The 22,987-nt window shown below is 47.6% G+C and overlaps 1 protein-coding gene across 1 annotated transcript in view; it reads left to right on the plus strand.

Annotated features, from left to right (window-relative positions):
* The first annotated feature begins 704 nt into the window (after positions 1–704).
* The window catches only part of LOC107394082 (zinc finger SWIM domain-containing protein 6), a 63,383-nt gene continuing 41,100 nt past the window's right edge, over positions 705–22,987 (plus strand). Inside the window, exon 1 of the mRNA XM_054731784.2 lies at positions 705–1,220. Coding sequence (XP_054587759.1) covers positions 788–1,220 — 433 coding nt within the window. The 5' untranslated portion in view covers positions 705–787. The remainder of the gene's footprint in view (positions 1,221–22,987) is intronic.

A 22,987-nucleotide genomic window follows, 5' to 3' on the forward strand; every position in this document is an offset into this window, starting at 1 on the left:
TGAAAGAATGAGTCTTAATTGTTTTCCAATTTAGTTAATTTAGTTACACTTTAGGGAGTTTCCTCCCAGATCATCATCATTTAATTACTAATTACTCATTCAAAACTGCTTCTCTTTTTTCTCTTTCTATATTTGATTAATTTGCTGTACAAAGACCGATTAGGAGCCAAAACAGCTGACCCAAATGACTGATGTAGAGTCATTTGGGTCAAAGAGGACAAGCACGTCCCGCTTCATATCTCCATGTTCCTTCTCCCACGGCCTTTCAGTCTCTGACAGCTGAAAGTCCTTTAAAACCTAAGCCTGAAAAACAACCATCAGAGCAGTTATTGATGAAACTGGAGGCTGGGGTGGTGGCTTAGGATCCAAAGGGGGGGAAAGTCAGTTCTCTTGCCCCCTTTTACCCCTGTGGGAAACTGCGAGACCGCCCCTGGACTAAGTCCACGCCTTTAAAGTCAAATAAGAAGGAAACTTCAAAGCCCGTCGGGGCTCCACCCTCGCGCTCCCGATCGGCTTCACAAAGGATTTGCCGACGTTCGGGAATTCCGCCTCCAGTTCCTTTTATAGCGCCACTCGTGCGCTGGCAGCGCTCCAAGGTCCCGCCTCTCCTCGTTACTTCGACAACACAAAGGACTTCACGGAATTTGCAAGCACCGCCCACCTGCCCAAATAAGGGCAGTCTCTCCATGTACGGCAAACAATCGGTGCGAGAGTGCCCCTTTTCTCTTCCTTATCCCGTTTATATGATCGGAGTGGAACTGCGCTTCAGGTTGGAAGCGGTGCGATCATGGCCGAGCGAGTCCAGCAGCCCCCAGCCAAGCGGCTCTGCTGCCGGCCCGGCTACAACCCGGCATGCAGACAGGGGCAGCGGGCTGGAGGAGTCCCGTGCGGCGGCGCGGGGTCCGCTCCGGGAGGCTCTGGGAACGGAAAAACGCACAACCCCGAGTCGTTGCTCGACATCGCGGCGCGCAGAGTCGCGGAGAAGTGGCCGTTCCAGAGGGTGGAGGAGCGGTTCGAGAGGATCCCGGAGCCCGTCCAGCGGAGGATCGTTTATTGGTCATTCCCGAGGAGCGAGAAGGAGATCTGTATGTATTCTTCCTTCAACGCCGGAGGAGAGGAAAGTGGATCTAGCGGTGACAATAACGACGAGACCCAGCTGCCTTTCCTAAGGGGTGTCACTCTGCTAGAGGGTGGCTGGGTGGACAACGTTTTGCAAGTCGGTGAGTGGACTAAAGCGTCAAAAATAATGCAGGAAAACAACATGTAAATAAACAAAAACGTCCCACCCAACCCCCCCCCCTGCGCCGTTTGCGCTTTCCATGGAGACATACCAGACTTATCAGGGGGCTTGTGTGTGTGTGTGTGTGTGTGTGTGCGCGCGCGTGTGTGTGCGTGCTCTCCATAGCCCTGCCTGGTATAAACAATGCAGGGTATTTCCATCCAGATCTACCCTATAGCTGTGAGAATAGCCTATTTTCAGAAGTAGTAGCCCACTTCTTGTTTCTAACCACTGAGCTGTGCGCACTGAATGACCCAGAGCAATTCCAATTGGAAGCTTAGGACTTTGTTCCTATTTCTGTGTCTTTCCAGCTCTCCATGCCCCCACCAGTGGGTACGCAGACAAAAGCCCCCTATATCTTTTCACCGCTGGCTAAATAGACGATATTTAGAAAGGGTGGGAGGGACGGTGATTTAAAGCCACAGTGCTTCTATTTTGTTTGCCAAACACCTTTGTGAGACACACTGAAGCCTTTCTTTTGCCTTCCAAACCTTCACTTAAAGCCTGAGCTATGTGCACCGTAAAGACAAAATGTTTTTTTTTTTTTTTTCATATTTCAGCTGCATGATTTGTGTTGCACACCTTGGAGTAAACAGAGGCGCTCTGTATTTTTGCCTCTCTGCCTGCCTGCCTGGCTGGCTGGCTTGTCCTTTGCCAGAGCCAGAATATTTCCCTGCATTCGTCAGTGCAATAGGCTCAGCTGTCAATCCGACTCCCCACCCTTGGAAATGGTTCAGGATCCTAATCCCATTACCCTCCCCAGTTCATCTGAATCTTAATGCATTATGTAAACAAGATTTTATGCATGATCTTCCTTCCCTCACCCTTCTCCATCTCCCTTGCCCCCCTCTTTCCTCTCTCACTTCTTGGCTTGCTACCCCCCCCCCCCTCAAAAGAATCTGTGTGGAGATGGCTTCAGCTCTTGTGGGCTCAGAGAATGTGCAGTGCACAATAGTAGCCATGGAGCAGGCAGACAGGCAGGCAGCTCTCCCTCCCCTCTCTGGCCTGTTTAGCAGATTCCCCAGCATTAGACTCATTTATGTGCTCACTCCTTTGGGGCTTCAGGAAGCCGAACGCTGCCCCTGGGTGAGATTTTTCAAAAAGTATGAGGCGTCAATAAGCAGATGTGTGTGTGCACGCTGTGGAGAGGGAAGGAAAGGGTGACGAAGAGGGGCAACGGGGTCGTTTTTCTGTGGCCACTCGTGTGCGTTGTGTTTCAGCAGCATGCGTGTGTGTTGGGGGCTCGATGAACACAGAGGGACTGTGCATGTGTCTGGACGCGTCTTCGTCTGCATGGGCTGTCAGTCTCGTCCCGCATGCTCACAGAGAGTGGAGAATGACAGGCGGAGAGTACACAGCAGGAGCAGGGCACGTTATGCTGATTGCATTTTTTTTTTTTTTTTAGTTTTTCTTTTCTGCCCCAGAATTTCTCTCTTTCGTGTTTTCTCGCTGGGGAAGATCAAGCCAAGGAAGAGCAAACAATAAATAAAAGATGCAATCTACTCCAGGGGACAGGCAAGCCGCTGGAGGATGAGGGCTTAAAAAGCAGGGCAGGATGGGGTGGGAGGGTGGTGGTAAGGGGGGGGGGGGGGGGACCACATCACACAGCACATGTATTGGCCCATCAAACACATACAGCGGGGTCTGGCCTGGAAAAAGCAAATGCAGAGTAATTGTGAGGGTGTGTATGCACGTGCACACATGCATGTGTGGCTCCTCCTGTGTGTCTGAGCTGCCACTGGGATGGGGGTTCAGCATTGATGATGAAAGACAGTACTACGATGGAAAAGATGAGGAGGGTATTGTGTGTGAAGAGTTCAGGGGGGGGGGAGCTAATATAGTTGAATGGATCTGCTGTCGCTATATTCCTCTCCTTCCTCCCTCTCTCCCAAGTGAGCCGCCATAAAACTCCATATTTACTCCCCTAAGGCCAACTACCAGCCCCCCCCCCCACCCCCACCCAGTCTCCTGTGATTATTTATCTTTTTCTCAAAGACATTAATCACACTCTTCTCCTTTTTTTTGTTGCTCCATCTCTTTCCATCCATCAGGAAGGGAGAGATTGATAAAATGTGGGGGAGTTGGCATTTTAGGGGAAGAGCTATAGATGGGGTGATATCAAGAATAAGAGGGGGAGCCTGGAGGGAAAACGTGGGTGGAAAATGCAAAAGAGAAAAGAGAGGCATTGAAATGGTGATTGCAAGTGAAGGGGATGTATGAAAGTGAAGAATGAAGCTCAGGAACCGTGAGAGAGAGTGAGATAGAGGGCTCGTTCTCTCCCCCGTGCGAGCTCATCTGTTCCAATGCCAGGCTTCAGGATAAATATTCATATATGAATGCGAGTGTTATCTTGCAGTTCGCCGCTCCTCGCCTATAAATACAGCCCTCCCTTCTCCATACGCCCTCCTTTCTGTCGACCCGCTGATGAATTTGTCACCTGCTGAACAGGTAGAGGAATGCACCCCCCAAAACCGCATGAAAAGCCTGTGTGTGTGTGTGTGTGTGTGTGTAATAATACATTAAAAACTTTAAATGAATGAGATTAAATCTGCACGGCGCTTTGGAGAACAGTCCCACAACGGCGGCTTGTCTGCCACATAAAATTACATCGTTACTAGCTGATCACAGAAATGCCAGCAATTCTCACCGGCGTGCCAAGTTGAACTTCTCCTTCAGCTCGTCAGTCAGCCTGCGCCGTGCCATAGCAGAGCCTGATTTACCGGTAAAGAAAACTTCCAGACCTGCCTGTTCTCATCGCAGCATCTGTTCCCCCGGTCTCCCTTTTGTGCCGTTTAGACCCAGCAGCTCATCACGCTCAGAAGAGGGCTAGCATTACCGAGCCCCGTCCTCTAATTATAGAATTCTAATCCTATGGTTCTAACATGGCATGACAAAGCATGTTTGCACTTCATTACCCTCCTTCCTGTTCCAGCCCTCCAGTCTGGGTTCAAGTCCCCCCCCCCCGGCTCATTTATTCGCAACGTTGACAGCCGTGCTCCTCCTCCGTTTGCCCCTTCATCACCATATTTCTAAGCCCCCTCCCTCTTCCCCACAAAGCTTTGTTCATAGAGGTTAAAAATGAAGAAAAGAATAACTCGACAACCACCACCACCATCTCACTCCGGCGAGCCCCGCCAGTGGCGTGTCCAGATCTTTTAAAATGGGGTGGCCAAGGTGAGGCACAACTTTGTGCATGGGTGGCACCAATGGTTATGCTTTTTTTTTTGTTTTACCCCCAAGCCTTTTGTGGACAATGAAAAGCCGATTTAAAGGTAAATTAGTGCGGTGGCACCTGGGGGTGGCCAATCAGGTTCCAGGGGTGGCATGTGCTACCCCAGGCCACTCCCTGGACACGCCCCTGAGCCCCGCATCCTCAAGGAGCTACGCCTGGCACATGTCGACCTCCGCTACACGTTACAGCCTATTTATCCACTTCTCCTCGTTGAGCTAATTTCTCACACGAGACGCCGCGTCATTTTTATCACGCTGCCGTCCCAAATCAGAGTGATGAGGTGGACACTTTGAGGCTGCCTTAAATTCAAGTGGAGCGAAAGTAGATCCGCGTGTCCTGCGGACTATTTTGGTGTATTTTCCACGGTGGTGTTGCTGGAGAAGATAGCCTGTAATATTTTGCGTCTCCCCTGCCTAAAATATCACTGAATGTCCATGGCAGTCATGCCTGTTTGAGTGTGAATGTCATCCTCCTCTGCTCCACCTACTCCGGAGACAAATGAGTGTGTGTGTGTGTGTGTGTGTGTGTGTGTGTGTGTGTGTGTGTGTAGATGTGTGTGTCTGTCTTTAGTGTCTGCATGCTCATAACTCAGGTTAATTTGTTCACGCTCTGGAGAATCTTAATTAGGTTTCTGCGTCATCTACTCTCCTTCGCCCTCTTTTTCATCATGATGCCGACAAAATGGTGAAATAACAACCGCACGACTTCTTTATTTGGCCGTTTATTTTTGCACATGTATAAATTCATTGCATGCACTCGTCTAAAAGCCCCTTAAAAAGAGAAGCTGCAGGGCAACGTGCCATTTGACGTGGCGTCTTATGTACAGTAAGCTCCTGGCGTGCAGACTAAACTGTGGCGATATCTTGACATTGTGGCACGACACACACAGCATCAACAAAAGAACGGCCTGGAACAAAAACACACACTGTGGAGTTATTGTTTGGGTAAATAAAGCAGTAAGCCAAATGCCAAGGAGAAGTCTGTGCCACTTTGAAAGTTAAAGCTCCACCCGACGTGTTTGTGAAGGAACACACTCGTTCACACACTCGGTTATTCTTTACAATGCCTTCAAAAAAGCTTCTCAAGAACCCACGTTGACATTTAAAGCATTTTGTCCGCAGAGGCGCCGATTTTTAGGTTGCCAAATGTAAATCTTGCAAGAACACGTCCCCCTTGGAGATGCTGCCGGGCTCTGCTGAGTTTTCGGTGGGCGAGGGCTTATTCTTCCTGTTTGTGTGTGGGCTGTTTTCTTTTCAAGTGGGTGGATCTGGTTTTATTTCCCTGTTAGGTTGGAGTGTTCCTTTATCTTTTTACAATGCCCGTCGAGAACGAGCCCACATGCCTACCACCAGAGACGAGGAGACGGGGCACTTCCAAACACGCTGTTGCTGCGTGGAAAAGCAAATTTGTTGTTGAAAGGCTTTAACTCGTTATTCAGGACTCGGGAAATGCTGACGGGGTAGACGCTGTGGCTCGGATGGTGCGTTTTATTTGAAACGAAGAGATCATTTTAGAGGAATCTGCCAACCTCAAAGCTAGGTGAACTGATACCATCTGTGGACGGTTCATCGAGGTGAGAGTGTTGATGGAGCAATCTGATCCAGGATCTGGTGCCTCCGGTCTTCCCTTAGGCATGTGACTAACCCTGAGCTTGTATCGTCATGGAAACATGGCCGAGCCTAGAGCAAGTGTAAACATCTGGCTGTCTAAGAGAAAGAGAGAGGGGGGCACCGACTGCAGGGATACGAAGAGTCTTTGGATGACTTGTCTTCTGTGTGTATATAATCTAAGAAGACGAGAGAAACAGATTCCAGGTCTTTGTCCGGTTATGTTGGCCGTGTGGAAAGACAAAGGATACATTTCAGCTGTTGCGTAATGGAAACACTCTTAACTCGGCGTGGCTTCGTATGGAAGCGTGTCCACTCAGGCAGATGTGTCCGAGCAAATGTTTGACAAAAGATTTTGTTTTATAAGTGAAACTGTGTCCAGTTTAGCACGGCTGTTGTTTCTGGTACAGTATTCCTTCGGGGTCGGGGTTGCTGTACATCAGACATGTTTGTATTACTCTCATTTTGACCCAGAACTAATGTTCTGTTGCATTAAACGAGAGTGGTCATTCAGCGTGGCTATTCATCAAAATGGAGCCAGTAGAGCATACTCTTACCACAACCGTGCCATCCTGATCTGGGATAGTTTTTCCCCACGGAGCTTGCTTCTATATCACTTCTCAACTTCAACACACTCAAATTAAAAAATGGACCTCTAAACAAGTCATTTCCACATTTGACCAAAAACAAAATCTGTAGCTGTCGTCTGCTTTTCACATTTTTAGTGTTCGACCTAAGATGTAGCATTAGACATTCCTGGCATCTCCAGCAAGGACTAATGTCTGTCTGTGGGCCTTTTTTCCACCCAGTCCGTCCACCTGACTGGAGCCAGCGCCCATCCCAGTGCTATTCCTGGTTCCTAGACATAGCCGTTTCCTCCCTTACCCTCTTAAATCATCGTTCCCGGGTCCAGACCTAGCTGCCTTGCATTTGCCACAGCACCAGCGTTTGCACCTAATGTGCAGAAAACGTCTTCTTCGTAAATGGTAATGCACGCTCTCACAGCCTTGAAGGGCAGTGTGCGTTGGTCCTTGTTTGAATAAACCAGCTAAAGTAATAAAGCTTGGTCTCTGTAACGTCTGCCCCCATCCCCGTTACAGCCAGACTTGTATTCTGTCCCAGACTGTGGCTGCTGGGTGTGCGTCAGCACAGCTCCTCGGCTGGCTGACTGTCTAGGAATCCAGTCCTCCGTCCACAGAGCCGCTGCCCCTCTTGCCTCTGTCAGAGAGTGAAGCATAGGGAGTAGACGATAGAAAGGCTACTAAATCCACAAGGCCCCTATTAAGAGACGTGCCCCCCCCCCAATTTCGTTTAATGACCTTTATTACCAGCCGCCCTTCTAACTTCGATTTGGCAATAACAACAACGAGGGAATGCAGCTCTCAGCATTCTCCTGTCTGACTCTCCCTTCTGCTTTTTGTTTTTTTATAAGTTAAATGAATTCCTCTTTGCACCAATGGGATGCTGAGATAAGCAGAATGCTCAGCTGCTTTCTGCAGAAATGTGTGTTTCATAAAAAAGTCAAACAGTATAAGCATGTCTGTCAAAGGCTACACGTGGGCTTTTGCATGTTTCTGCCGAACAAATTCTCTTCATGCGGTTTGGACAACAGCTGTTTTCCTTCACGAGCCAAAAAGCTTTGGAGTGATTAAACCATTAAAAACTTTCTAAAGAGACATGTTTATCCAAACTTTATGTTTAGGTTGGACTTTTAAATTGCTTTCAAATATCTTCAAAACAGAGTAACGTTAGTCTTTCTGTGTCTTCGACCGTGTGTGTGTGTGTGTGTGTGTGTGTGTGTGTGTGTGTGTGAGAGAGAGAGAGAGAGAGAGAGAGAGAGAGAGAGAGAGAGAGAGAGAGAGAGAGAGAGAGAGAGAGAGAGAGAGAGAGAGAGAGAGAGAGAGAGAGAGAGAGAGAGAGAGAGAGAGAGAGAGAGAGAGAGAGAGAGAGAGAGAGAGAGAGAGAGAGAGAGAGAGAGAGAGAGAGAGAGAGAGAGAGAGAGAGAGAGAGAGAGAGAGAGAGAGAGAGAGAGAGAGAGAGAGAGAGAGAGAGAGAGAGAGAGAGAGAGAGAGAGAGAGAGAGAGAGAGAGAGAGAGAGAGTTAATGGCGCATGGTGATGGTGTTTATGGCTGAGTGTGTCAGCCTGAATAAAGGTGAGTTATGTTAATGATATGAGGGCGGATGACATTCCGGTCTGTCATCATTCCCACCCTATCTCGTTTCCACTGCTGAAGACACATATGCTCAAAGACGCAAGCTTGCATCACATTCCCAAAGGCACTGATGACGAGGCGCCTTGGAACAAACAGCGTTTACCTGCTGCTGACCTTTATCACACACACACACACACACACACACACACACACACACACACACACACACACACACACACACACACACACACACACACTGATAGAGGTGTTCACTCATTGACTGGCTTCTCCACCTATTATTGAGCTGGCCCAAGGCTGACCTCCTCTCTTGACCCACAGGGATTTACAGAAGTCGGAGGTCAATCTGGTCAGACTGCCCCCCCCCCCCCCAGTGGCTGATTACTCTGCTTGAAAGACAGACCCCCCCTCCCCCCACGTGCCTACATTATTGTTTTCCAATTAATTGCACATGACCAAAGGCAAAGATCACTTGCATGATTGAATGTGCGCTTTCCACATCCCAGTAAGCCGTTTCTCACCTGAGAGCTGGGTCTGTCAAAGGACAAAGAGTGTGCCCTGCCCTTATGTGGAACGATCTGGAATCCGAGCCAGATCGAGGGTATGGGTTCTGCCCCCTCCCCCTCCCCCTCCTCCTCCGTCTCTTCTTTTCTTGCCTGGCAAGCTCAAGTGCCATGTGAGCTTTGTACCGTGGAGGAGGAGGCCCTGAGAGTGGAAGCTGCCTCTGGCTGTGCCTGGTCCAACGATGTCGTGGCTGTGTGGCATGTGAGACACGCATTCATCGCTCCGTTGCAGAGCTGGTCTGAATAGAACTCGAAAGGCTCTCCAGGCATGAGAACGACTTAGACAAAGAGAACGAGAGACACTCTAAGGGAAGGAGGGTTAGGATTTCAACTGATGAGGGAATTAGGTTTGCCTTTCTAAAGAGTTTTGTCTTTAAGGACATTTTTCTCTCTTTCCTTGCTTCCTCGCGTGCCCTTTGCTTCCCTCTTTCATCTTCTTGTCACGTTGTTGTCTTTTTGTTTCTCTTTATTGCTCCATCCCCGACCTCCCTGCCGTTGTTGCGCTCCCTTCTTGTGTTTACGATTTCTCGTGGTCTCCGTTTCTCCTTGTCTTGATTTTCAGTTTCATTTAGCAAACCACGCAACAGCAACTCTTAGTATTTACACGACCCCTATTCAGATCCAGCATGTTTTCACGGTGCACCCCGTGTCCGCTCTCCAAAAAACAAGGCTAGCTGCCTTGCTAGCTCCTGCCCTCGGTGCGAGCAGCCTTCATCCAGACCTCGGGGGCTGTTGCCGTTTCCACATTTGGATCTGTTTACCGCTGTATAGAATTAAGAAAGAATCAGGACTTGGCCTATTTCCTGTGGTGTCTTTCACTGAAGTGGCTAAATGATCCGAAATGAACTGTTTTCCCAGAGTTTTTCAGCTGTTCTGCTTTAATGTGAAACTCCCTGACATCAATTAAGCGAATCGAGTTCAGCGTCTTCGTCAAATGCCTAACTGTTTTTACTTTCTTGTCATTTGGGGTTGATTTCTTCAAAGTTTTCACATAAAGGGCATCATTTTGTGCCTTCCCGTTGTATCTTTGCCATGTTATGAAGCCTACAGGGTTTCCCGAAAGGTGAATTTGGCTGGAGATCAGATGTTTTCGACTTGGCATCGGTGCTTCTGCTAATACAAAACCCTGCCATCCGTCTGCTTGGCTGTCTGGCTAGCCATTAGCCGGTGTCGGTACAAGATCTGCTCGGGTGCAAAATTGGCTCAGGGTCCGTCGACTGCCGATGACGTCTAAGTAGTTGATTGGCTGAACATGAACCTTACGGAATTACGCAATCACGTTACGTTGGTCCAGGTGCAAATTTTTCTGTTGGAAAGATGGACAACTTTTACAAAGAAATCCATCATTACCTCTTTGATAATACACTTTTAGCATAGAGCTGCATGTATATTAGGGCTGAACGATTAACTGCATGTGCAATTAAATTGCGATGTGACAAAAGGAGATTTTCTAATCGCAAAGGCTGCAATTTGGCAGCGAGTGGTTAGCGCAATGCTAATATACATGGAAAAACCCATAGGAATGCTAATGCTAATATCGCCGATTACATTACTACAAATTATGAATTAGAAACGTACCAAATGATTACATTTGGAGTCTAATAGAAAGTAAAACTACCATCAATCAAATAAGTACAGACAGGTATTTTAGTAAAGCCAGAAAACTTTTAACTCGAGAGTTTTGGCTAGCAGCTATGAGCGTAGCTGAACTACGCATGGACAAGACGTCAAAAACTCTAAACACAAAATACTTCAATAAACGGGACACACTTCTTTCCCGCAAATTCTATTTCACAGGTGTTGCTAATACCTATGATCCTTCAAGGGATGTGCTCAAAGAGGAGTTCAACATTATGAATACAATATAGTGTTTTATTTTACAAATACCATTATAAACACAAACTTACGTCGTAAGAAACATTATTTTAATAATGAAACTGCTAAATTCTTTCCAACAGTATAGATGTGTAGTTTATTTTTGGCCGAGTGGGTTTGCCGTACTTTGACGTCATCGGCAGTCGAAGGACCCCGAGCCGATCCTGTACCGACACCGGCTAGCTGTCCCTCCTGGGTGGCTACATCATTTCACCCCTACCCCTCTTCACAAGGGGTGACAGCCCCAGCCCAGGGAGACCCGGGTAATGGTCCTCTCTGATGTACACCCTGACTCAATTGAACTGGATGGCAGACACACGCCTAAAATAACAAAAGGAGGGGAAAGATAGTGGGGGGGAGGTTGAGTGGGAGAAGGGGACGGAAGGAGCCAAGCGATCGATAAAGCAGGGACACGTTGCCTAATAAAGATTTATTTCTTTTTCTCCCCCTCGCCATTCGCCTTGGCAGGGCAGAGAGGGGGAGGAGAGAATGTGATTAGTGGACTTCTTCTCCCGGGGTGCCTCTGATAGCATGAACGTGCGTGGCAGTGTGTTTGCCTCGACGGGCTTTGTGTATTTTTACATCTCTTGTGTGTTTATCGCCTGTGCCTGTCTCTCATCCCAAGAGCAAAGGGGGGTTAAAAACAGCCTCTGCCGTTTGTTTAGCCAGCAGTGGCACTGGCAGCTGCAGCTGTGTCCCTGCCCCTCTCTCTTCCTGTCAGCTAATATTTAGTTAATCTTTGGTCTGGGACCTACGGGACTGGCCGGAGCTCCTGGTGCCCCATCCATCTCCCACTGATCTATATTCCGCGCTGGATCCCTGTGCCATTAACCACCACCGAGGGGGAGATAGAGCCGCGGAGAGCTAGAGCGGGGAGGAAAGGGCAGATGGGTGGAGGTGGCGCGATGGAGAGACAAGAGAGTGATGGAGAGGAAGCAATAGAAGGAGGAGGGGAGCTGTCTCCCGTCACAACGCTAAATGAGAAGAGGGAGGAGAGGAGGCGAGTCGGCCGTGGCAGAAACGACTCATTTTCAGGAGAAGTCCATGGAAGAAATCTGCACTCTGTTGTATCTGTGGTCTTTTAAAACCTAAACCTCCTTTAACGTTCAGCCTCGGTGAATACCGGTCCTGATTGAGCTTCGCACATGGAAGAGCGGATGCAGCGAATTCCGTTTGCATTTTTGGGAAGTTGCTAAAGAAACTGGTGATGTGGGCGGTGTAGGACACAGAAAAACACACGCAGGCCAAAGGGAACCATTTACAGCGAGTGGACCACTTCATTGATATGCAACGCGTCGTTGCGTTGTGGTTATAAGGGGATCCACCTGCAAGGGCTCCAAGTGCTGAGTCACTTAGCAAGGCACCGACTAAATGCTTTTATCCCAGACGCATGGTCAGTCTGAATAGAACATAATGGGCTGCAAAGTGCTTAGTGAGTCGTGCGCGTTTGCCTTATAGCGAACCTTTACCCTTCACTCTCTCGCACGTTGCTCATCTCTTATGGAAGCAGTGTGTGGTGTTCAGATTTAATTACATTTTCCTTATTCTTTGCATCTTGTTTCTGTCCTTCCCCGTGTGTCTTCCTCCCTCAGTGCCTCTGCTGCTCCGTGCATGAGTGCGGGCACCTGTTTGGGATCTGTGTGTGTGTGTGTGTGTGTGCGTGTTTTGGGTCAAGCTTGCAGGTCGCCTGTAATGAAAAGCAGGGCTGTTGTGTTTGAGGCACAACTGGCTGAAGAGGCAGCAGCCAGAGAATAGCTCACCAGTGACGGAACGTGGGGAGGATGGACGGCTGGATGGAGGGAAGAAAGGAGCGAGAGAGCTGGAGAATTATGGAGGGAGGAAGAGAGGGGTGGTTGTGAAGCCAGCGAGCCTTAACCACCTTCTGTCAGTCTGTCTGCTCTCGGCGCTGTTTTCACTCTCTTAGGAATCTAATGGCTTTTCCACTGTCCCCTTTCCAAACCTCCACCTCCTTCCTTCCTCCGCTCTCCTCGCTATCTCTGTTCTATTTTTTTCCTCACTCCTCTCCATCTCCTCTCACTGCCAGTTGAAAGTCTCCGTGCCGTCTCCCCCCCTGCTACCTCCCCTCCCCTCCCATCCTGTCTTTATGTCCTTCCAGCTGCTGGCCAGGGGAACAGCTGACTAAATCTAAAGCTGGGGCCCCTGACTTTGGCTCTGGCCTGGGCTCCAGCCCCAGTTCTGCCACAGCCTCCTCCATTTCTCGACCGCTCCCCCCCCCCCCCCCCCTCTGGCCTGCAGCCCTGGCTCCTCTCTCAGCAGCCCCAGCTCAGCCCTGGCCCTGCCTTTGAGCCTCGGCTCCAGCTCTGCCTGACTCGATGGTTCACTCCAACCGGCTCTCTCCATCCCACCGTGTGGCTGAAAAGCCTCAAAAGCCCCCCCCATCCCACAAGCCTGCCCCCATCTCTTTTTATTTTCTGTTTTATTTCCCCTCTTTACTTTTTGTTCATTCATTTACTCTCCCTCCCCCTCCTTCCTGCTTTGACAGGCTGTAGCTGGGCCTCTGGTTCTGTCCTAGCATATCTGGACTTAGGCCTCATCCAGGCTGGCTGCAGTTCAGTTCTCTGGCTCCAAAAGCTAGCCACTGTAGCCAAGCATCTTTCTCTCTCCGACTAATCACTGTAGCTCACTGGGACTCGCTTTACTCAAAGCAACACTCGGCTTGTACATTTGGTGAATTTTGGCTCTGCGCTTCCTGCAAAGCTCCCCGACTCCGCATGTGTCTCTTTGTTTCCTCCTACTTCCATTTCCCCGCATCTCTTTAACTTGCGTTGACAGACTCAGCCCTAGCACAACAGCACAAACGCTCAGCACTCAAAGGCATGAATCCAGCGAGAGTGTGAAGCATATGACACATGATTGGCAGCAGGGGGAGGATGGGGAAAGGCAGTGAAAGGAGGAAATGGGCCTTGTCACTTCTCCAGACAAGCCGGGGGCTCAAGTTTGATCGCCGCCCAGGGAAGGGAGCCTTTGTCCCTCCTCCCCGACCTCTACGGCTGTCAGAGAGCGAGAAGGCGAGCTCGCGTGATTAGGTGCAGGCCCAGGTTCTGCCATCGCTCCTGTGAACAGACAGTGTGCATAAAAGACACATGTCAGAAATCGTCTTCGTTTCTGACGTCCAAGTACAGAAACGAGTGACTGAAGGCTGACAGACGAAAGTTCAGAGTGTGCCCCTCAGCTGCACTGAGATGCACGTTAAAAGTGGGACTGTGGAGCCCAGGCGAGAAGAAACAGTCAGTCAACACAATCTTTTTACAGACTCTTATTTAACTCATTCCCATCTGTTTTAAGCCCTGTGCAGCATTTGTTACTCTCGTCGTCTTTGTTGCGTGTTTTTGATTGTTGATGGTGGTATATATTTTGGGGGGGGGGGGGGGGGGGATGTACAGTACACAGTTGAAGAAGAAATTTCAGAGAAGTCATTTTTCTCGTTTGAGTCACATGTTCCTTTGCTGACTGACAGCTGTGGGCTGATGAAAGAAAATCACAATGCGACACAGACTTCAAACATCCCCGCTCTTGCCCATATTTTGGCAACAATGCACCACAGCTATTCTCAATCAGGATTCTTGAAAACGAGAGGAGATGGCCTAGAAGAAAAAACACCCCAAGGCCTAGCTCGTCTTATGATAACCACGATTTGTTGTGAATGACTTCCTGATTGACGTAGAAAACAAATTTCCATCCAGCTGCTGGAAAACTGACAACGTTGCAGCCATGATTTTCTTTTTAAAAGTCAGTTGGCTACGATGACCCTCTTAGATTTGGTTGACTCCAAAAGTTAAACAGATGCATCCAATGAGCACTTTGATTTTTCTGGTGTTTCGTTAGATATTTTGCCAACAGACAGAAGGATTTGACTTCAGTGGAAAAAGGTTGACCATCTGTGCAATCAGTCAGTGCTCTGAGTGTGTTGAGGATGAAGCTCGGCCCCTACAACAGACATTAATACCATTAAAGGCCAAGTTTTGTACTTGTTTTTTTTTTTATGTGGAGCACTCGTTTAATCAGACATCAGTTAACAGACATTAGGTTTTGGAGTTTTATTTCCAGATACTTTGTACTTTAAAGGGACATTATGGAAGTTTGACAGCCAAAACATGTATAGAAATAATAAATTTATTCTTCATACATTATCCTGCAATGCCCTGGTCCTGTAGAATGAGTCCTGGCATTTTTACTGTGATTGCCTGTTTTTCTGTGAAATCACAGAAAAAGAGAGCTGCTCGGGTCGAGCAGGCTGCTTCATGCGCGTTCACGCTCAGGCATAGCCCGTAGCATTTGCTATCCGTAGCTTTAGCAGCAGAGAGAGAGGTAGTTCCACTTTGTCGCTGTTCCTAACGCCTAGTGACAAAGCTAGCTACATTTCTGAGGACCCTTAGCTACTTTCTGTAGAACTTTCTTCTAGATATTTCCTGCAAATTAGCAACAAAATAGCCATTTTCGCTCCGAACCGTTCTTTGGATTGACGTTGTTTCAGCTGTCATCAAGGATATAAAAGCTACAGATACATTGAATGTCACTGGCGCTTTAGCTCACCTAAGCCCCCTTCAGACAGGCCATGAAAAACGGAAATGTTCCGGACTCTGTCCGTAAGACGTTTGTGTCTGAATACAAACATCCAGATAACGTGTTCCGGAATTTATCCGGACGAAGCCCCTAGTAACAGGTCCGGACTTGTTACGGACAGGGTGGCTGCTTCAGACTGGTGAGGTAAAGTTCCGGACAAGGGGGAGGGGGAGGAGGAGGGGACCGGGGGACGCTGTGCGCACCTAGATAGCTCGCTGCTGTAGCATGCGGCGAACCACGGCAGCTCGCCTCCTACGGTACCGCCTAGACGCGCGACGGAGAGCTTCACACCGCTTCAGTGATTCCTTTAACCATTGAGCTTCATCATCCAGGTCTCTTATGCGTCTTCGTGTGCGCAGAATTATGCTTAAGCGCCTCGTGATTTTTATCATGAGAGGTGCTATAGAAATTATATTTTCTTCTTCTTCTTCTTAACATGAATCTGATTCTCTCTCCCCCCACCACCCCCCGCCGCCGTCAGACATCTGGAACTTTTCCCTGCTGTGTGAACGCAGCCGAAAGGACAAGTTCAGGTACAAAAGTGGTGTGTCTGAAAACACAGTTCCGGTTAAAAACCGGATTGAATTGTCCACAAATGTTCCAGAATGTCTATCTGAAAAGGGCTCTAGTAACATGTCTGACTCTCATGCAGAAGTCCTGGGTTTGACTCCAGTTGTGAACATAATTTGCCATTTTGAGTTTCTTTTTTACATTAATGGTGTATTTTTTTTACAGTAAGATGCCCAAATTTTTATTTGAGACTCACCGAACGGCATTGAATTCACAGATAAAAAGCTGTGAGTTCAACTTTCATTTCACGTCCCTTTAAAGTACTTTCGTCATTAGACTAAACCCTTTTGATTCCAAATGGGGGGGCTGATGCGCTCTGATTCAGATACCAGAATGTTTTATGGACCAGTGCAACAGTAATTAACTCAATGTAAAAGCCAAGCTGACGTAAGCTGCTTGGTCATGCTCGCCTAACCTTACAGACTTTCGCTCTGCCTTCCTCTTTTATCCTCCCTCATGTTCAGGATGGCACCCATTGACTGCCACTGACCTAATTTGGGCAAATTTCACTGACCCACTTCATGGGTGGATGGTGACTTACAACGAGAGGTGAATCTTTCACACACATCAGATTAACATGGCCTCACAATCTTGTGGTAACACCCACCCCTCCTCGATCTCTGGTCAAACCACCTCAGTCCTCGTCTTCCTCACCAATTTGGCGTCCCAAATGGACATGTCGAGTAATTCAGAGTGCAAGTGAATCATAAAATGTGTAGGAAAAAAAGGGAAGCGTTGGCTTTTGATTCACGGGGTCCCAGAGGTGACATAGTCCTTCACTCCATAAGTCACTCGTGAGACATAATCAGCATAATTGCACAAGGATGTGATTATTCACCGGTCAGCTGTGCAAATGTTAATTTGAGCAAATTTAATCAAACAGTCTGAAGATTCATGGGTGTACAGACAATCACCAACGTAGAAAGAGTTTCTTTTATCAGCCATAATTGACCCTGTAGATTGATTTTGTTTTTAAACCTTATTAAAAGTATTAGGAGGGTCAGTGAACTTGGTAGCTGATTCCTAGATGTGTTCACCTCCAGCTTTTTTTAATGGGAAACCTGTTGTCACAGTTGGATTGCTTTTCCTGTTGTTGTAATGACAATTAGTAACAAACTTGTCATCCGGCCTCCTGCTAGAACATGGCATTTAGAGGAAATTCTAACCTGATTCTGTCTTTTCGGCTACACTCACGTGCTGTTCTTTGTTAGCTTTTGTGCAGTCGTGCTCGAATTTGTTCGACAAAGAAGCAGAGAGGTGTTTGTATTTGCGTGTGTGTGTGTGTGTGTGTGTGTGTGCGCACCTGCCTGCTTTTCTCTGCGTTTGCCCAAATCTACACACGTCGTGTGCCCCAATAAACACAATGCAAACATGCACCCGTACTTACAGGAACCAGCCCAGGAAGATATGTGTCGTCATGGCAATACATACAACAACAGAAAAGCGGGGGGGGGGGGGGGGGTGTTATTGTCTCCCTCTTGTCCAGCAGGGTGCAATTTATCTCAATGTAGCCCATGAAAGGCAGCTATTTACATGAAACAAGAGCCGTTTCTGGGAAATAGAGGTCTCTCTGAAGGTTTTGATGTCAGCTGCTTGCTTTTAGCTGGAGAGCAGAAACCTTAACCATGTGGAGAGGAGTAGGAGCTGCTCGGTTCCCCAATGTGGCTTTGGCTCTTCACCCTGAAAGCCTCTCATTGTCCCCCTCCCCAACATTCTCGGGGAAGGCCAAGCGTGGAGTGTGATTTCACACTCTTAAGAGTTTGCGCGGAGTAAATCCAACCCCTTCGCTTTATAACATATCCTTGGGAGAGTGGTGCTAACATCAACGTCAATATTTACAGGAACAGCCCGCAGGCAAGCAAATCGACCACCTCAATTCAGCAGAGACGTGTTCAACCCCCACCCCCCCCTTCATCTACTCCTCTTCATCCTGGTTATTCACGTTCTCTGCCACCGCCTGGCTAACCAGAGGTTTTTGGGAGGTTTTTCTTTGTTTTCCTGTGTCGAGGTGCATCCTGCGTTTCACGATCCAGGACAGGACTTTGATATGGGCTCAGCAGCTCCTCGAGGGATGCTGGAGGAATCGTGTCAAGTGAAATTAAAAGTGATGAAATTGCTCCACCTCTCCCACCAATCTCACTCGGCCTGTCCTATCGCCCTAGAAGGTGTCTGCCATGGTTACTGTGAGCAATGACACTTTTCACTGGGGCTTTTAGGGAGAGAGAGGCGCTGCTTCTGATGCGCGAGGCCTTGCGTCCCCGTGGACCAGACACTTTAGCCTACGGGCTGTTAGAAGGTCTGCAGATATAGAGGATGTCTGTATTGTAGTGATGTAATCCCATCAAATCAGTGTTAAGGAGGTTAGAAGAGCTGTAGCAACAGTAGCTGTTTGCATTTGGTCTTTGCAAAAAGAATATGTAGGTCAGTCAAAAAAATTGCTATTTAGATTTCTCCACAAGCTTTAATAATCACATTTCTGCTTTGAAGATAAAGATTTAGAGATTTGAGGGGCTTTTGATGGGTGCATTGCACCATTTCTTTGCACAAGTATTAGTAAATGTTGGTGTCTGCCTCCATCTTTGTCAGGTGAAAGCGTAGAAGCGTGAAAGGCAGTGCTATAAGCGGATGCCCTGAGCTGTGGCATGTGGCAAACACAACAGCAAGTGTGACCTCAGTGACTCCGGGAAGGAAAGGGTTACTCACAAGCCAGCGAGGCTGCACGGGCCGCGTTACGCAAACTGGCGGCTGGCTTGAGCTGAAAGAGGAAGTGCTGAGCTCAGAGGAACACTGGCTCAGAGCCATCCCTCCCTCCCTCCTCTGAACCCCCCCATCCTCCTCCTTCCTCCCTCCCCTCCCACAGCTATCCACCTCCTCTCCTCCCCGCCTCCTTGCTACAGCTGAGCGCTCCCCATGCTTCCCACTGCCAGGCGTGGTGATGTGTGCCTGTGCTGGAATGCAGCTTCCCCCTCGGCTGGGGCCTGTGTGTGTGTGTGTGTGTCTGCATGCATGTGTGTGTGTGTGCGCGTGCCTGCGTGCATGTGTGTGCATGTGTCTGTCTGGAATGATGCCTCCCCTTGTCTAGTGTGTGACGTCAGTACACACAACGGGTCAGCTCAGGGCTAGACAGCAGTTTGTGTGTATGTGTGTGTGTGTGTGTGTGTGTGTCATGGGAGGGGAAAAAGAGGAGGAGTCAGTTATTGGAGAGTGAAAAAGGAAAGAGGAGGGGTTGTTTGTGAGCAGGAGGTTGACTGCAGGGAGTCACTGAGGCCAGAATGCATGCATGAAGGCATCATGAGTGTGTTTGTGTGTGTGTGAGAGTGTGTCAAAGGGTGGAGCCCTGTGTGTGTGTGTGTGTGTGTGTGTGTGTGTGTGTGTGTGTGTGAGTGAGTGAGTGAGTGAGTGAGTGAGTGAGTGAGAGTGCGTGCATGTGTGTGTGTGCTTGTTTGGAGTGTGTCGGGTGACTTCCCAAACACAGCGGGAAGGGTAAAGAGTGTAAGGTTGTTTCCTGGCGTGGAAAAGTGAACCTACAAACACGCGGTCCCAGGTTTGAGCCCAGTTCTGTTCACTTTCAGCTATGTTGGCTTTCACAGTAGTGCTTTGTGTATGCAGTACTAAAAATGGTAAATGGTAAATGGTCTGTATTTGATATAGCGCCTTCTAGAGTCTTGGAACCCCCCAAGGCGCTTTACAACACAACCAGTCATTCACCCATTCACACACACACATTCACACACTGGTGGTGATGAGCTACCATGTAGCCACAGCTGCCCTGGGGCGCACTGACAGAGGCGAGGCTGCCGAGCACTGGCGCCACCGGTCCCTCCGACCACCACCAGCAGGCAACGTGGGTTAAGTGTCTTGCCCAAGGACACAACGACAGCGACAGACTGAGCGGGGCTCGAACCTGCAACCTTCCGATTACGGGGCGAGCACTTAACTCCTGTGCCACCGTCGCCCGAAAATCTCTCTAGGCTTAAAGTTTTGATTTAAAACAAATATTGAAAGCTGTTTTTATGGACCAGCTCATATATCTGGGTCAAAGTTCATATGAAGTAAGAGAAGCACCTCTGTAATTGTGTTGGACAAGCACAACAATTGTCAATTTGGCACTTTATGGATGCAAAGTATGCGTAAAGATCCAACAAACCAATGACGATCGAGTGAGATTTATTTTATTTTTTTCCGAATGAACCATCGTACATCTCCTCATTCAAACACGGATCCACTTCCCTTAAAGAAGGCTGTTTGTGAGCGCTGAGAGGCCTCTGATGCACTGGTTTGTCATTAAAGACATATTCAGGCTCTAAAGGAGCAGACAATGGCTTTTCAATGGATCCCATTACCTTCGCGTATAGCGTGTGTGGGTCTTCTGGGACGGACCTTTGCTAATTACACACATTTATTTCCAGCCAGCTGTAATTTCATTCACACTAATGAACCTTGCACATGGATCGGGATAATGCATAGTTAATGTACAGTCAGGAGATGGCATTTGTAGGCATGTGACTTTTCCACTGACTTACATTTGTTGAAGGTCAAAGCAAAGGGGGACATGACTCACTGACTACGTTTACATGCAGCCAATATCCAGGTTATGATCGGGTTAAGGTCGGTATTCGGGTTTCTGAGTTGATCAGAATAACCCGTTTACAAGCATAAATAGAAAGAGTTACCCCTAACTTGCATAACCCGATTTAAATGCGGACGTTGGGGTAGCGTCAGGATGTGTGGACTACGTCCAGACGCAATATGCATCATTTCCGGTTCTTCTCGTTCCGGTATCCGTGAAAACAACAACATGTTTCTCAGTTCGGAAGAGATAGCGACCGCGTTTGTTTGCGCTTTAGTTTCCTCGTCGCTCCAAAAGTGTGGTGTTGTGCCGCGACTCGCCATTTTGCTCCCAACTTGTTGTTTACTTCCGGGGTTCTGGCGCATACAAGACGTCTCGCTACTCAAAAGACTGAGATTCCTTGCGAACAGAGCATGCGCAGAACACACGCTTTGATGGGGATATCCCGGTACGCGTTTACACGACCAAACATTCGGGTTAGAAAAGGGTTACCCCAGGTGTAGTACCCGGGTTTTTAAAAACCCGGTTATGAGCATATCCGGGTTTTTGGCGGTGTTTACAAGGACCTGCGGAACCGGGTTATTGTGAATATTCAGGTTTTAAAAGGGTTACTGGCTGCATGTAAACGCACTCAATGCTTCTCAGGTTTGCATCTAGTCTTTAAGAGATTTCATCCCTTTTGAAATGTAGTTCTGTCAAAGTTAGAAATAGTCATTTTACCGGCTTCTGTTCAAAGATGGTATTTAGGTAAATAAGGGAAAGCTGGTCTGATCAAACCCTAGACCAATGTGTTAACATTTTAGAGAAGATCCAATCTCCAAGATCCCATATTCATGTAAACAGCTGTTTACTGGCATTCGTAGCGCTTTAAATTTTTACTGCATGGTTATTTCACCAGAAATATTGAGAAATTCCCGCCAAATCGGAACCTTGGACGAAGTGTTCCGTAGTGGAAGTAAAATTCATGCTCAATAACAACTGGGTACCATCGTAAAGGTATTTTGAAAATTTGGCCTGCTTTCATTGAATGGCCTGTATTTGTTTAGCGCTTTCTTGGGTTTCTACAACCCCCCAAGGTGCTTCACACCATAGTCAGTCATCCATCCATTCACACACACATTCATACGCTGGTGGGGACGAGCTATGTAGAGGCGAGGCCTGCCGTACGCTGGCACCGCCGGTCCCTCTGACCACAACCAAGCTGCAAGGCGGGTTAAGTGTCTTGCCGAAGGAGACAACAGCAACATTCTCTGGTGGGAGCCAGGATTGAACCTGCAACCTTCCGATTACCAGACAGCCCGCTCTACTGCTGGCCCATTTGATATAGTGCCATCTAGGGTTCTACCACCTCCGAGACACTTTACAACATGGTCATTCACCTGTGCACGCACACATTCACACCCTGGTGGTGATGAGCTACATTTGTAGCCACAGCTGCCCTGACTTAAGCAAGTCTGCTGAGCACAGGCTCCACCGGTCCCTCCGACAACCACCAACCAGCAATGTGGGTTAAGTGTGTCCTTGGATACGACTGTGACAGATGGGGCTCAAACCTGCAACCCCCCGGTTACAGAGCGAGCACTCCTGCCACCGTTGCCCTGATGAGTCCTAAATGATGTAAACATTTGTTTTTTTTTAAAGAGGAAGCTATTGAAAATGGGAAAAATGGAAATCCTCCTCACTTTCTAAATTCCTTTTGATGTTTTTACATTTTTTGTTTTTGTGAAGCGCCTCGTGATTTTTATCTTGAGAGGCGCTATAGAAAAGATTTCTTCTTCCTTCTTTTTTCTTCTTCTTTTTCTTTCTTCTTCTTCTTTCTTCTTCTTCTTCTTTTTCTTTCTTCTTCTTTTTCTTTCTTCTTCCTCTTCTTCCTTCTTTTTTCTTTTTTCTTTTTCTTTCTTCTTCTTCCTTCTTCTTTCTTCTTCTTTTTCTTTCTTCTTCCTCTTCTTCTTTCTTCTTCTTTTTCTTTCTTCTTCCTCTTCTTCTTTCTTCTTCTTTTTCTTTCTTCTTCCTCTTCTTCTTTCTTCTTCTTTTTTCTTTTTCTTTCTTCTTCTTTTTCTTTCTTCTTCTTCCTTCTTACTTCTTCTTTTACTTTCTTCTTCCTTCTTCTTGTTCTTTTTTCTTCTTCTTCTTCCTTCTTTTTCTTCCTTCTTCTTTTTTCTTTCTTCTTCTTTTTTCTTCTATCTTCCTCTTCATCTTCTTCTTCCTCCTCTTCCTCTTCTTCTTTCTACTTTCTTCTTCTTCCTCCTCCTCTTCTTTCTACTTTCTTCTTCTTCCTTCTTCTTCTTCTTCTTCTTCTTTTTTCTTCTTCTTCTTCTTCTTCCTCTTCTTCTTTCTTCTTTTTTTCTATTTCTTTCTTCTTCTTTTTTCTTTCTTCTTTTTCTTTCTTCTTCCTCTTCTTCTTCCTTCTTTTTTCTTTTTTCTTTTTCTTTCTTCTTCTTCCTTCTTCTTTCTTCTTCTTTTCTTTCTTCTTCCTCTTCTTCTTTCTTCTTCTTTTTCTTTCTTCTTCCTCTTCTTCTTTCTTCTTCTTTTTCTT

Source organism: Nothobranchius furzeri, chromosome 17, assembly GCF_043380555.1.
Source record: "Nothobranchius furzeri strain GRZ-AD chromosome 17, NfurGRZ-RIMD1, whole genome shotgun sequence".
Taxonomy (NCBI): Eukaryota; Metazoa; Chordata; class Actinopteri; order Cyprinodontiformes; family Nothobranchiidae; genus Nothobranchius; species Nothobranchius furzeri.